The 14,412-nt window shown below is 30.9% G+C and overlaps 3 protein-coding genes across 5 annotated transcripts; all 3 read right to left on the bottom strand.

Annotated features, from left to right (window-relative positions):
* Positions 1-31: 31 nt before the first annotated feature.
* Positions 32-7,123, bottom strand: LOC113522771 (rab-like protein 6). The gene is made up of 11 exons (XM_026908581.3): positions 6,877-7,123; positions 6,590-6,744; positions 6,139-6,329; positions 5,790-5,936; positions 4,888-5,062; positions 4,292-4,450; positions 4,065-4,204; positions 3,213-3,356; positions 2,804-3,135; positions 1,731-1,771; positions 32-1,429 (listed from the first exon to the last, which is right to left on the bottom strand). The coding sequence occupies exons 1-11, from the start codon at positions 6,986-6,988 to the stop codon at positions 1,232-1,234; spliced, it is 1,794 nt and encodes a 597-aa protein (XP_026764382.1). The 5' UTR covers positions 6,989-7,123; the 3' UTR covers positions 32-1,231.
* A 748-nt stretch (positions 7,124-7,871) lies between these two features.
* LOC113522838 (small integral membrane protein 8) lies at positions 7,872-9,878 on the bottom strand. Of its 3 annotated transcripts, none has more exons than XM_031914065.2 (3): positions 9,860-9,878; positions 9,179-9,289; positions 7,872-8,597 (listed from the first exon to the last, which is right to left on the bottom strand). In XM_031914065.2, exons 2-3 carry the CDS (start codon positions 9,281-9,283, stop codon positions 8,442-8,444), a joined length of 261 nt encoding a protein of 86 aa, XP_031769925.1. In that variant the 5' UTR covers positions 9,284-9,289; positions 9,860-9,878; the 3' UTR covers positions 7,872-8,441. The 3 variants fall into 3 exon arrangements, with proteins under 3 accessions (XP_031769925.1, XP_026764475.1, XP_026764476.1); XM_026908674.3 differs by lacking the exon at positions 9,860-9,878 and adding an exon at positions 9,602-9,778; XM_026908675.3 differs by lacking the exon at positions 9,860-9,878 and adding an exon at positions 9,516-9,769.
* A 781-nt stretch (positions 9,879-10,659) lies between these two features.
* On the bottom strand, positions 10,660-14,043 carry LOC128201302 (uncharacterized). The gene is made up of 2 exons (XM_052897898.1): positions 13,317-14,043; positions 10,660-12,792 (listed from the first exon to the last, which is right to left on the bottom strand). Exon 2 carries the CDS (start codon positions 12,785-12,787, stop codon positions 10,916-10,918), a length of 1,872 nt encoding a protein of 623 aa, XP_052753858.1. The 5' UTR covers positions 12,788-12,792; positions 13,317-14,043; the 3' UTR covers positions 10,660-10,915.
* Between the last annotated feature and the right edge of the window lie 369 nt (positions 14,044-14,412).

Raw genomic sequence — 14,412 nt, 5'->3', positions numbered from 1 at the left:
TATATATATATATATATATATATATATATATATATATATATATATAGGACAAACAAAAATAATAATAATGTGCAATAACACAATCAATTCATCCCAAAATCTTTTCATTTTAGCTGTTAGTCTGTTATGTATTGTTATTTTAATATTAAGGCATATAAACATTCTCTACTGAGCATGCAAAGTATATATAAGAATAGATAATATACATTTGATCTGGTCTTTGGATACAGATAAAACAGAGCGCCAACGACTTTTATCCCGACATATATACCATTAATTAAATTTCGTGCTTGAAGAATTAAAAACACCACTGAACACGAATCATAATAGGAATTGTTTTATATAATGCACCAATGTAAATACTAAGAACATAATATTAACTAGTATGTTAATATTATGCTCTTAGCACCAGAGGCCTATTAACACGTAAATATGATTCGCCTGAAAAGGGCATTTTAACCCCTTTTGATCATCGTTGGAATTAGGTTCTATGACAAAATCTAGGCAGGCCCATAAAGACCTGATTGTATAAATGATTTAGTAACACAAATATATGCATATATTTAAACAAGACAGTACTTGGAATTTGAACATCGTGTGTATGTAGCATACTTAACCATAATATAGCTTCAGCTTAAATTTAATTAGCTTTAATTTATAGGAAGAAAATGCTCTAATCTCTGTTCATAATGCAAATGGAAAAATAGACAAATCTTTGAACGTACTTTAGGTAGGCAAGTATTTTTTTATCTCCATAATATTATGAGCTGTGCGTGCAACTTCGCGTGACTGGGATAAAAATATTATATGATCTTTTCCATTTCAAATATGTACTATGTATACTAACGGTCATAGCCGAGACGTCAAGGCGCTAAGAGGTAACAAACTCACTTTCACAATATTATAATATTAGTAAGAATTATATAAGCATATTTTATATGAGAATAAACAATATCGGACGTGCAGCCTATAAAATATACTAAACGCTTCCGAACCCTTAAAAGGTGTAATTACGGATAATCTCACTTTCTTGCTTTTACCTTGATATTTATCTGTCTAATCTTATATGAAAAAATAAAATGATCTAGTAATCTTCATTCTCGACTCTTGTGATGCGTCTTGGAATGCCAAACAAGCTGACAGCCCACCTGATAGAAAGTGGCAACCGTCTCCATAGTCAGTTGAGTCAATAACCGACTCGAACACAAAATAGCATAAGTACAAAAGTAAATTATATACTGTCATATTCTTCATAATTAAATTCGTTGTACGATGCGGGTGCCAGAAGATCTTGTTGTGGATTTGGCTGTTTCTCACCCTTAGATTTCTTATGTTTATGTTTCTTTTCCTTACGATCTGACTTGTCGCTGTAATCGCCTTTTTCTTTGTCTTTATCCTTGGATTTCTTTTTCTTGTGTTTCTTCTCTACCTGTGTCGTTAAAACGTTCAGTATTACCAATTCTGTGCAAGTAAAACTTATTAGAACTCAGTGATAAATATAATTAATATCTAAACATATGAATAGAAACAAAAAGCAAATGTATGGTTTGTATATATATATGAAAATTAATTTCAACAAAACTCGATTAAGTTGTATTAATATTTCAATATCTATATCATTTCTATATCTTCCCTCGTTATCGTGAAAAAAAATCAATGTACAGGCTTTTCGATTATTACGCCTTTATTATATATTTATATGTTTTATTAAAATACCAATATAAAATTACCTTAACGTTAGGTTCTTTAGCTAAATCCGGGTCCTCTCCACCTATAAAATAAATAAATAAATACAACTGGACATATTACAGAGCACCACGTAATCTCAAACTAAGCAGAGCTTGCATGTACTAACTTACTGAACGGCTGATAAACATACTTAAATAGTAGTTTTTAAATATATACACATGTTATACATAGAAAATACCCAGACCAATTGATCACTTCATATAAAGACGCCACGATCTGAGATTGTCACAACTGTACATGTGATAACGTATACGGATGTAGTTAGCGCGCGCTTCAATGTATTATATAATTTGGATTGAACTGTGGCTTTGAAAAAGCTGCGCAGCCTTCATTGTAAAATGATTAATCAAATTTTTGGATAATATCGAAAATAGTGTTGTACTAAGAAAAAATGATATACTGAGTAGTTCACTAGTATAAATATTAAAAAAAAAAGTGCTATACCGGATACGCATGCAGAACATCTTAGTTCTCAGTAATAATTATATATTCTAGGGGGCATTAGTACTTTACATGTATATTGAGATATACTTATCATTTTTAATCAGTTGGGCTAATGTATTTTATTAATTTGTTAATCGTCTAAATGATCACTTCCAAAATTACAAAATTAATGCGATGCAACAAAAGTCTATTTAGATTTTCTTAATAACTGGATTTCCACCCAAATTGAGACTAGCTAGTTATTCTCTTAATACCTCCTAAATATTGTATCCGCTAATGCGTAGACTAGAGATATCCATTAGACTAGCACCTAGCTAATGCGTACCTAATAAGGGTGGAGAGGGGGGGGGGGGGGACAAGATCAAATTGCATTAGCAGTAGAGTGTGCGTACTAAAGTATATTACTTAAGCGTGCTGGCCACACTTAATTCTAACCAACTATATTCACTGAATCCACTTCAAAACATAATAATTAGAACTTGTTCATACTCCCGCCAAATCAGCTTCGAGCTTATATTGTTTAAATCAACGACCTACTTCTCTATTTTGCTTTAAGATATATCTCATAAGGTTTCTTTTTTCTACATTACCAATCTATATGATGACCCACCTTCAGGAGACCTTCTAGCGCTGGAGTCACCAGCCCAAATTGGATAGTCACTATCCAATGACAACTGCATGTCATGGTGTCTATGATCAAGCATAGACAGTTTCAGATCAATATCTGTTGGAGCGACAGGTGTTTGTATTGAAATATCCGTCTCTTTACTGATTGATGTATGACTCATTAACTTTTCTATGTTAGATTCTTTAAGAGATCTTGAACCGAATGTGAGATCACTAGAAAGTTTTGTTCCCGTGGCGCTTTCAGATGCACTAGTATCAATATCAAGATCATCTTCGTCCACCGTTACTCTAGGATTTGTCATAGCCCCATCATCGCTAAAAAAGAATCAATAATTTATTAAAATATTTCTTATAATTCGTTGTTCCCTATAACCAATTCTAATAATTTGTACCTGTCACTTTCGTATTTGATGTCTTGGCTGACGTTAGACAAGGGTGTGAGATCTTCTAAAAAGCTGCTATCTAATGTCCCAGCATAGAACTCATCCAAAGTACCTATCGACGGCGCGTTGGTACCTGACGAAGAGCTCTTATCACTGCAAATATTAGTACCTCAATTATGCCACACTTTTAAAATAGAGCATGTCAATAATATATTTGTAAATAGATATAATCTTAAAAGTTTAGCAAAAAATGTATATTATCATCATCATTTCAGCCGTTAACTGTCCACTGCTGAACCTTCCTCATAAGGGAAGTTTTGCCAGTAGTTGCCATGTTTGGCAGGCGGGTTGGCAACGCAGTTAGGCTATTAGAGATGTTTTAAGAGGGACGTTGCTGCCCATCCCTCTACCATTAACTTATAAAAATGTATATATTATGGGCAAATTCTTATATACCCATATTTCTAGTCTACAACACCTTAGATGATGCACAATTCTTAGTATAAGCTTAGAGGAAAGAGGAAAAAAAGAATTTGTGTAACAAACTATATTCTAATCCTAAGTAAATTTTTTTTTGATATTTTAATTATTTATGCCCAATAATTACTCTCCTACTGTAATATAGTTAATATATTATGTGCAAAATAGCAATATTATACCAAGATAGGAAAATGGTTTGATGGTAATTTAGAAAAACGATTGAGTATAATGGTCCTGATACACTTAGATAGGATAAAAACTTAAAAATATGTTAAATGCTGACATGAAAATAGATAGAAATTTATGAAATTTTTATTTGGTTTCTAAAAATAATTTGGTTTTATTACGATTTTATTATAGATAAGTAAGAATATAACTTACTTGTTAGAAAGTGACCGAGGTGACGTCGTATCCGTACCAATGAAATGTTTGGATTGTAACAATTCAGGATTCACATATTGATTTTGTTGCACTTGTGAATTTTCAGATTGTGGTTTACTAGGATTCACGGTTTGTGCTAACTGTATAATTGAGAAAAAAAATGAAGATAATTAATAAGTGTAAGTATAAAAAAAAGTATACATAAAAGTAAGAAAACAAATACTTACAAGTGGATTGACATTTGGTGGCACTATTGGTTTACCAGCTCCCAACACAATGCTTGGTGACCTATCATTAGTTGGTCGTTGTTCAGGCTGTGCATTGCTTAGTTTGCGCTTATTTGCCAAACGATCTACAAACAAATTGTAGTGGGATTCCTCTGAATTCTAAAACAAATTGTTTCGTGTGAAAATTTCATTTATTTTTAGAGATTACTTTTTAAGGACTTGCTTAGCATTACTGATTTTGATTTTTTCAACTTTAAAAAGGAGGAAGTCAAACTGTAATTTTAGATTGTACCTATTTTTATATGTCTGTACATTTGTAAACTAGATCAAAAACTGTTTCTTAGTCTAGCAGTCTAGGGATGTTAAGTACTGAACAATAAATAGTTGAAATAATAATGATTCACAGGATATTATCCATATAATTATAGTCTAGGTTCAAATCAGATTACAAACTATTATAATAATTTCAGATATAATGTTACTTATATACAAAAAATAACTTTTGCACTAATTATTCAGACATTGGACACATAGTTAAAGCTGCATTTACATTGAAGTAAATTTTACTCATGTAAGAATTAATTTATTCATCATACTTGAAAATCATCAAGTTCCTTTTCAATTTCTTCCATGTCTTTTTGATTTCTTTGCAGCTGCTCTAATAAACTTGTTTTTTGAAGTCTAAGAAAAGGTACACTTAAGAACTTGTGCAGCAAACGTAATCCAAAGCCATTCCTCATTGAAGATTCTGCATAACGTACAGGTGCTGGCCTGTTAAAGAAAAATCTTTTAAATTACAATTATGTATAGTCATTAAAATATTTTCTATTGCCAAAAATAACTGTAATTTAGTTATAGTGCAAAAAAATATTATGTGAGCCCATCTTTTTAACTGACCTCAAAAAGGAGGAGTTTCTCAATTAGTATATTCTTTTTTTATATTTGTTATCTCATAACTATGTTAATTCAAAATTTTATTTAGAATTTTTTTTTTTATCTGAAAGGATACACTTACAGTTTAGTATTATAGAAATTTTATCAAAATTGATTCAGTAGTTTTTAAATCAAAATAACTGATTTTGTCACAATTGAAGCTAGTTTTTTTTGTGGAACACAATCTTTAATTATATCCTTTAAATTTTGTAAAAGGTTCACAAGTTGGAAATGAAAAAAACAAATTACTGTAAAAATCCTGTCAAGTTGACCTCCACATAGTCCCTCTTGGAAACCAGCATAATTAATTCCCCATGAAAATGTCATAATGGGGCAATTGACCTGCCATTATTTTCAACTAAGATCACTCACTGGTGTCTTACCAGCATATATCAATAGTAGAGGTGGATTTTTTTTTAATGGGTAAACATATAATGGTGATCCACCTGTGCTATCAGCACATACTGGTGAGGCAAAAGCTACCTACCCAGCATAGAATAATAATAGCAGAATAATATACTTCTCATGGGGAGACCTTAGCTCTACTGGGTCTACCAAATCTTACCTGTTGAGCCTAGCATGATAAAGTGCTTGTTCTATATGATGAGGATGAACTTGACGATGATGTTGCATATCACAGTGATTTCCAAGTATTACTACAGGCAGATCCGCAGGCACATGAGACAATTCTTTCACCACATAATCAAAAGTCCTGTAAATTAATTAATAATTGAATACTTAAATTACTAAATAGTAAAAGAAAAATAATCAAGTGGACCATCAGGTTGATTTTAATTCTGAGTTGCATTAAAAAAATTGCCAGTAATATTAAACATTATTGGCATTAAATATTCTCAAGCAGGTATAAAAAATATATTAGAATAAAATATAATTAGACTGTGTAGAATGCATACCAAGGTTTTGTAATGTCCAACATCAAAATTACACCTGTAGCATTTTTATAGACATCCAAAAAAGTTGCATCCAGCACTGGGGTTTCATAGACATCATCATCAATTGCTTGCTTAGACTGATTTTCCAATTTTAGTCCTAAAGGAGCTTTTTTCTTTGCTCGAGCTTTATCTACTACTTCCCACACTTCAACCTACAAAATACATATTTCTGTTTTACACACTTATTAGATCTTTATTAATATTATAAATGTAAATATGAACTCATTTATTTATTTCTTCTTTACCTCTTGGCACTTTAAAAGTTTGGTAAATTGTATCTATTTAAAATAGTAAAAATTTGTATTTTTATATTAAAATTAATTTTAATAAACTTTTACTCTAAAATATGAAATCAGTATTTATTTATACATTAATTGTGTTATAGTAAAAAGTATATCAATCAACTGCTTACTTTAACAATATAATCCGTATTTTTGTATGTCCAGTGAATAGGTGCCACTTGTATTTGATCTGTAGGTACATACTCTTCTATAAAAGGGCCACCTTGAAGCCGCTGAAGAAGACAAGATTTACCAACATTTCTATCGCCTTTGATTAATATTTTCACTGAAACATTTTTTTCGTTTCAATAACTAATAAATAAACAAAGAAAAAAAATTACTACTGTTAAAATTATTTAAATTTTAACAGTAGTAATTTATATTATATTATATTTATAGTAGTAGTTAAATTATTTACTGTTAAAATGTACTCCTCTGGAAAATTTCTTTTGCAAAGAGGAAGACATAGGCATAGGAGCTGGACAGCGGTCATCGTTGCCTTTTGCGAGTTTTTTAAGAGCAGAAAACATTTTTGTAGATTTTCCTAGCACATAATTTATAATTCTAAATTGAAACAATGTTATAAACTGTATCAATTCCGAGAGTTCATTAATCGTATTATGTTGTTTTTAATTTTGTTTACGTGACACTATAGATAAGACTTGTCTTTCTGACAGGTCTATCAAAGTGACACTACAGCTGACAGATTCAGCATTGTCAGTTTGGATTTCTTTTTCGCTTTTATTGATAAAAATTTTTCAGTTAAAAATTGTTCAGTTTTCACCAAAAAATTTAAAATGAATTTTTTGTTAAAAAAAGGAAATGAGCTTGGAGAAATTTGGCAATTTTTTGACAGCTTTGGTATCAGTAAACCATCTAACGTATATAAAAACAGTAAACTAAGTCCTATGGAAGAGATATATAAGAATAAAGGTCTTTGGCACTCGCTTCTCTCTACTTACCTCACAAGGGACTTGGCATGAAAATATACAGAGAGTCGTTATTTTTTTTTGCAATAACAAATTAAATATTTGTTAATTATTGTTTTTTTCAAATTTATTTATAGAATCTGTATTCTCATAAATTATATGGTCCTATTTTAATCGATTCAAGCATTTGAATTTTTGAACAAAATTCCTAAACCAACAATCCTACAGGGATGATTCTTTGATTTCTTGTTGCTAATTACTGAACAAATTTTTAATGTTTAGTGGGCCTCTGTTGAGTGAATTATTAACTTAAATTAATAGATTAGTTCTGTTTTTACCACGAGATTGCAAATGGCATGTTTACTGATACCTAATCGTATACTGAAAGAGACAATAGGTATTGATGGGGATAATTGTTTAATTTCAGCGATTTCTGAAGAGAGTGACCATATATCACTTAAGATGTTTCAATAAAACAGGACCACATGTTAAATAGACATTTTTATTTATTAATACAGTAACTATAACACCAACACAATGAAATCCTAATCAAAATGAAGTTGTTACATGCTCAGTAATCTAACTTTAAAATTATTTTAAATAATGCTTAATTAGAAAAAGTCTAACTTATATATAGATTTAATATAATGTATCTAATAATATTATCAATTACACTTAGTAAGTTCATTTAGCTACACTATGTAATGTCACATTTCATCATTATGATAATTTAAACATATATATAAATTTCCACAGAATGGCAATTGTTTTACAAAAATTTCTTTTAAATAGTGTTACAAATAATATAACTTTTATATTACAAATAATAATAATAATAAAAAGTATGTTACAAATAATATAGTTACAAATAAAATAGAATAACTGAAGCATTCAGTTTTTACTCACAGAGGTAAAGAGAGCAAAGGTGGGTGTAGTCAATAAATAGTAGTAGATGAAGTGATATTTATTCTAAATATATACTTCCTCTAGAAGTATCTCAAAATTTTGAGCAAATTCATTTATTAAACATACCTAACTAAAATTTATTTTATCACTAATCCCATTTGGATTTCCTTTTTTCAAATATTTCTTTGCCATCTTTATCTACAGCTGCATAGTATCCCATTGATTCATATTTGCTTCTCATATAGGCAATGTATCCCAGTGCTATACCAAAACAAGTTAGTCCAATACCCATTATGACAATATTCTAGAACAAAAACACATGAAATAAGTTTATAAATTTTATTTAAAAATAATAAGTACTTGCTATATACCATTTATATAGAAAGTAAAAGTCTATGTTAGAATATGAAAAAACATATGGATAAAGTTGTGCCATGTACTTGTGCCCAATAATAGGTTGTTTAGTGGGTTGTTTTAAGATATCATGTTCAAAATATAGCCATTACAAATTTATCAGTTAAGTGAAGGTAGTTCGGGCCAATAATATACTACAGATTTCAAATGTTCCATGCAGCAATGTATATATACTGACATACACCCAGAGACATTGTAGTAAAACATTGCTATAGAAACTTTAATTTACTATTTATTCAGATAAATTGTTTACTCATTAAATTTTTGCATTTTGCTAAACTTAACATTTAGTTCTATACAAGTTTTAAAAACTTTGTTTATTATAATTCTGTTTAGACAGATTTGAATGTAATTTGATTAACCATATTAAAAAATAATATATAAGGCACTTATTATGCTAATACAACTGACAAAGTCAGCTTGTAAATAAATTGTAAATATTATTTTTATAAATATATAAACAGATCTTACAGGTTTTGCATACAGCTCGAAGTTAATAACTCTAAATGCTGTAGTAGATCTTAAAGATCTAAGTCCGTCTCCAGGTTTCTCATTACTGATGTTGTTGTTAGCCATTATATTCTTTGATCAAATGCCGTTGGATCCAGTAAATATTCCGTATTGATATTAATTAATTCGCCATAGAAAAAAAGAGTAGTTGAAAAACTGAGTTTACTCAGTGACAATAGCAAATAAAAAGCATTAGTCCGTAAAAATTACACCGGATCATTAAATTACGTAATGTAATAAAGTGAAATTAGTGTAAGATACATATTGATATACAACAAAATTATACGATGGTACCTACCTACTATACAAAATAAAACAAGAATGAAAAATGAGTACAAATTGTAATAATATAGAAAACAATTGATAATTCATGCAGATAGATACCTATAACCTCAAATTCAAAAACGGAATTAGGTGGCAACGATGTAAACAAAGAAATGCCATTGTCGAAGTGACATTTCAGGGCTCGTCGACATTTTTATTTTTTATGGCTAATTTGATAATCAAACGCGACGTTGAATAAGTAAATAGATATACAGCGTAGAACAGGCGAATAAAAATAATTTGAAGCTTCATTTAAATTTTTTTTAAACGCCTGGTTACCTTGAAATCTCCCAAAATATGTTTATTGTCTATACACACCGAGGTTAGGTTAATAGAAATTAGAGACGGATCATTAGAAAAAATTGTTGGAATTGTCACTTTTGTAAAATAAGTTTATGTATTCTTATTTATTTATCTTATATTGGGCATTAAAATAAAAATTATAGCTTAATACATAAAATATTTTTCTCGTTTGTTGAGTGACATAACTATATAATAAAAGTCGGTAAAACAGTTTTGATAACCCTAAATGACAATTTTTTTTCATTTCACCTCATTAGCGTTTACATTACCCTCTTTCTTTGTTTTTATCAACCCCTTTAGCAATTAGTCATTCTATTTTTCATAAAAAAAAATTACGGTATCTATTAAATTTTTTTTAAAATAATAATTACAACTTACCTTTTACATATTCTGGAATACAAATATATTATATAAAACAGCATATTCTTTTTTAAAAGGCCGGCATGGCTCTGGTGTTGTGGGTAATCATGGGCGGCGGTGTTCACTTACCATCAGGTAAGCCGCATGCTCATTTGTATCAATGTTATAAAAAAACTTATACACATCGTAATATATATGCTGCGAAAAACAAATTACAACACTTGAAAATTTTACACTTTCGTACTATAACATTTAAAGTACGTTTTTAAATAGACAAAATATATTTGGTATTTGATCGATTTGAAAAGATCATTTGTACTATATAGGAAACATGGTAAATATAGAAAAAGATTTTGAAGTTTTTCCACTTTTTTTTTCTATTTACTCCGCGAATTTTTACCAGAGGGAGACTTTGTACAAAAGTCGTTTATTTGGTTACCTCTGTCCTATTTAGAGATGGGCAATCCACCTGGGTGGGTTTAAAGTCTGGTGGGTAAAAACCGGGTGTTTTGGGTTTATTGGGTTTAAACCCCATAAACACCCAAATTTTTGGGTGTTTATGATTTTGTACTTCATCATCGTCATCTCAGCCGCAAGACGTCCACTATACTGGACATAGACAATATTATTATGCAGCCTACAGAATAAAAAACTTTTAATTTGATTTTGAGTTTATTAAGAAAGAGATGAAAGTAAAATGTAAAACTACAGTCAATCACTGTCAGATTCAGAGTTATTACAAGCGATGAATTGTATAGGTTCGATAGGCTCTATTTCGTCTAAACTGTTATGTTCATTTACTTGCTCAATGAAAGCTTCTAAGGTATTTTCTTCATTAAACTGAATGTCCTCGCATTCAGCTTTATGTTTAAGATTCCAGTTATAACAAATGAATGAAATTTTTTCAGTTCTTTCAGTTGTAAGTCGATTTCTTTTGTTATTATGTATGTAGCCTTGGATACTAAAGGAACGCTCAGTGGCTGCCGAAGTACAGGGAGCTGATAGAATACGAATCGCTACTTTGCTTAACTCAGTGGAACCACAAATACCTTTCCACCATATTAGGGGCTCAATGCTATCTAATGAGCTCCATACAAATCCTCTGGCCCAAAAGTTTTCTTTAGCTTTATAACACGCCAAATCTGCCATTACATTTGACAAACTTAAGTGTTGGCTTAAATTGTAGATAAACTCCATACCCTTAAGTTCTTCCTCTTGAGTAAGTTCGACTCCTAGAGTCCTGGGGTCTAGAATATATGCTGCAAAATGTATTGGCCTCATTGCCATATTGCATCTTGAAGATACTGATGTTAGAATCTGCTGTTTGCTTTCTTCGCTCAATGTCGAAATCTCATTTAATGCAAAACGTATCTTAGCTTGTACATCTCTAAATGTAATGTATGTGCGATGCAAACGATTCTGGTCGCTCTCTAAGTAAAATATGCTTTCAGTGACTGGTTCCAAAATACTTATACATTCCCCTGTCTTCGTCCAGAAATCATCACTTAGAATTAAATCTTTAATATCTCTTGAAATTACCACATCTTCTCTAACTGTTAATATTTGCAAAGCTATCTTATTTGCTTTCAAACTTTTTAACGAAGTAACATGACTTCCCCATCTTGTAGCACAAGGCAATTTTAGTGTTTGTGTAGAATCTTCACCCTGCCTTGATTTTATCAACAAGGAACTTAATCGTTGACTCCTTTTAACAGTTTTTATTATATTTATGGCTTGCATAATAAACACAGTTACTTCTTGTATCTTTACAATATCTTGGCACAACAAGTTAAGGATATGTGCACAGCAACCGAGAGGAACAACATGTGGATATTTGAGTTTTGTTAATTCGAATGCCTTTTGTATATTTCTAGCGTTATCGCCAATAAGTACAAGAAACTTATTTGCTCCATACACTTTCATTACTTTTTCAACTTCTTGGCTAAGGTATTCACTAGTGTGAGGATTACTTTCTGTATTCAAACTTTTAACGTATGCAGGTTGAGGTTTTGATATAAGAAAGTTTATTATTCCTTCATTTCTTAAATTAGACCAGCCATCGCACTGAAGGTGTAAGTAACTACAAGCATTTAGTTCCTCATTTAACTCAAAACGCATTTCTCTATATATTTTATCTAAGTATTTTGTCGCTAAAGCTTTACGTGAAGGTATTTTAAATTTTGGTTGCAATTTTTCGAAAAATTGTATCCATAAAGGATGTTGCACCATCGATAATGGCGTCCCTGTTACAAATATAGCTCTCGCTAATTCTGTTTTTATATGATCATCGGTGTCTTGAAACTCAGCATTTATTGTAGTGTTAGCAGACGACGAGGGGCTTATAAAAGAATCATTTGTCTCTATCTCTGACAGTCCAGACATTTTGGTTTTGGACGAGCTATCTTTTATAAGTTTCATAGAGTCTTTTAATGTTTCTGGAGATTTTGGACAAGTGATAAGATGTTGAAGCATTTTGGCAGCATTACTGAATTTGTAGACCTTATTACAAAGCTTGCAAGAAACAGACTTGTTTGGTAAAGTACGGTAGTGCTCCCATATGCGTAAATCTTTAGGTCTCCCCATTGAACCTAAAAAAATGAACGATGATTAGTTGGTCTGACGAAAATTCAACAATAGAGTGCCTATTTTTTTACAATGATTATTTCTTGTTATTTACAATAAATTTATTAAAAAAATAATAAAATAAATACAAAAAACCTTTGTAAAATTACATCTCCTCGGAGGATTAAACGCAGACGCTAGTTTATTATCGTATTGTTCTGTATTTTTCTCAGCAACTTCTTTAATTCGATTAGGTACTTACGCATATTATGTTAAAAATAAATATCTAGTACACATCTTAGGCTATCCACCATTATTATCCAATGACGACTCTCAGCTAACTATGCACTATCATCCAAAATAAACGTGTATGGAAAATTTTATCCCAGTCGGTTGAGGATTGAGGATAATTGCATCAACATACGAACATACCTACATACTTTTATTTACATAACGCAAGCTAAATAAAAGCTTGTAATAATACATCTAATTTTAAGTTAAAATTGTTAAGTGATCATGATATAATTGTATCATTCAAAAATCCACTTACCTTTAATTATTTCTTGTTAAGTATAAATATTATTTCAAATCTGCTCCCTTAATATGCACTTTTTTACTGCTTTTCCTACCTAACACGTTACCAGGAAGTCACGTTACCAGAGTCAGAGTAATAGTGAACACGTTTGACAGTGATTGTCGTCGCCTCATATTCAGCGTCGACGAATAGGGGAATCCCCAGTCATAATGTATTGCATGCGTGGCGGTCTTACTTCAAATCCATAAACAAAGAGATAATTACAGAACTCGATACTAGATGGCGCTGTTTTTGTTTGAAGAAAGTTTGCGGGCTAAAATACATAGAATTTCATCAATGACTTCCACAAAGAACAACATTTCTGTTTTTTCTAAGTCCGTATCTCTTCCGTATATTTCATAAGATATAAGCTTGGGCTACATTGTTATGCAACGTGATTTTGTCGCTGTCTTGCTAGCAGGGTTGACAGATATACGATTTAAATCGTACTCATACTATTATTTGTCTATTTTTTAATGTACGATCGTAAAGATTATGATCGTAATTCGCACAAAAACATACGACTTTTTGGTTACCTGGCAATTTATAAAAATAATTTATTGGTATTACTTACATATTTTCAAAAAAATACGTAAAAACCTATTTTTTTGGGTGATTATGGGAGTTTATGGGTGTTTATTGGGTTTTTACCAAAGCACCGGGTTTAAACCCGGTGCTTTGCCCATCTGTAGTCCTATTCATGTTTCAACCGTAAAGCAGTTGTGTTTGCATGGCTGTGTTTCGGTTTGAAGGGTGGGATATGGCGTGAATTTACAGGGTACAGAGGAATAACACCTGAGTCCTCAGGAATGGCAACGCATAGAGGGTATCATGGGCGAAACAGTATACCCTGTTATGTCCATGATATTGCACATGTTTATAGGCGACGGTTACCACTTTCCATCAGGTGGACCGTCAGCTTGTTTGGCATTCGAAGTTGTATAAAAAAAAGGAATTCCATTAGTAAAAAAAGTTCTTAAATTTCATTCTAAAGACAATAAGAACTATTTTTCTTCTATGGTGTTCTTTTAGCCGTGTACGGCGGTTTATAGCTTATCCGGACGCACCTAAA

This window comes from Galleria mellonella, unplaced genomic scaffold (assembly GCF_026898425.1).
Source record: "Galleria mellonella isolate WM207_F2 unplaced genomic scaffold, CSIRO_AGI_GalMel_v1 utg38, whole genome shotgun sequence".
NCBI classification, from domain to species: Eukaryota; Metazoa; Arthropoda; class Insecta; order Lepidoptera; family Pyralidae; genus Galleria; species Galleria mellonella.
This window is presented reverse-complemented; position numbering and strand designations above follow the sequence as displayed.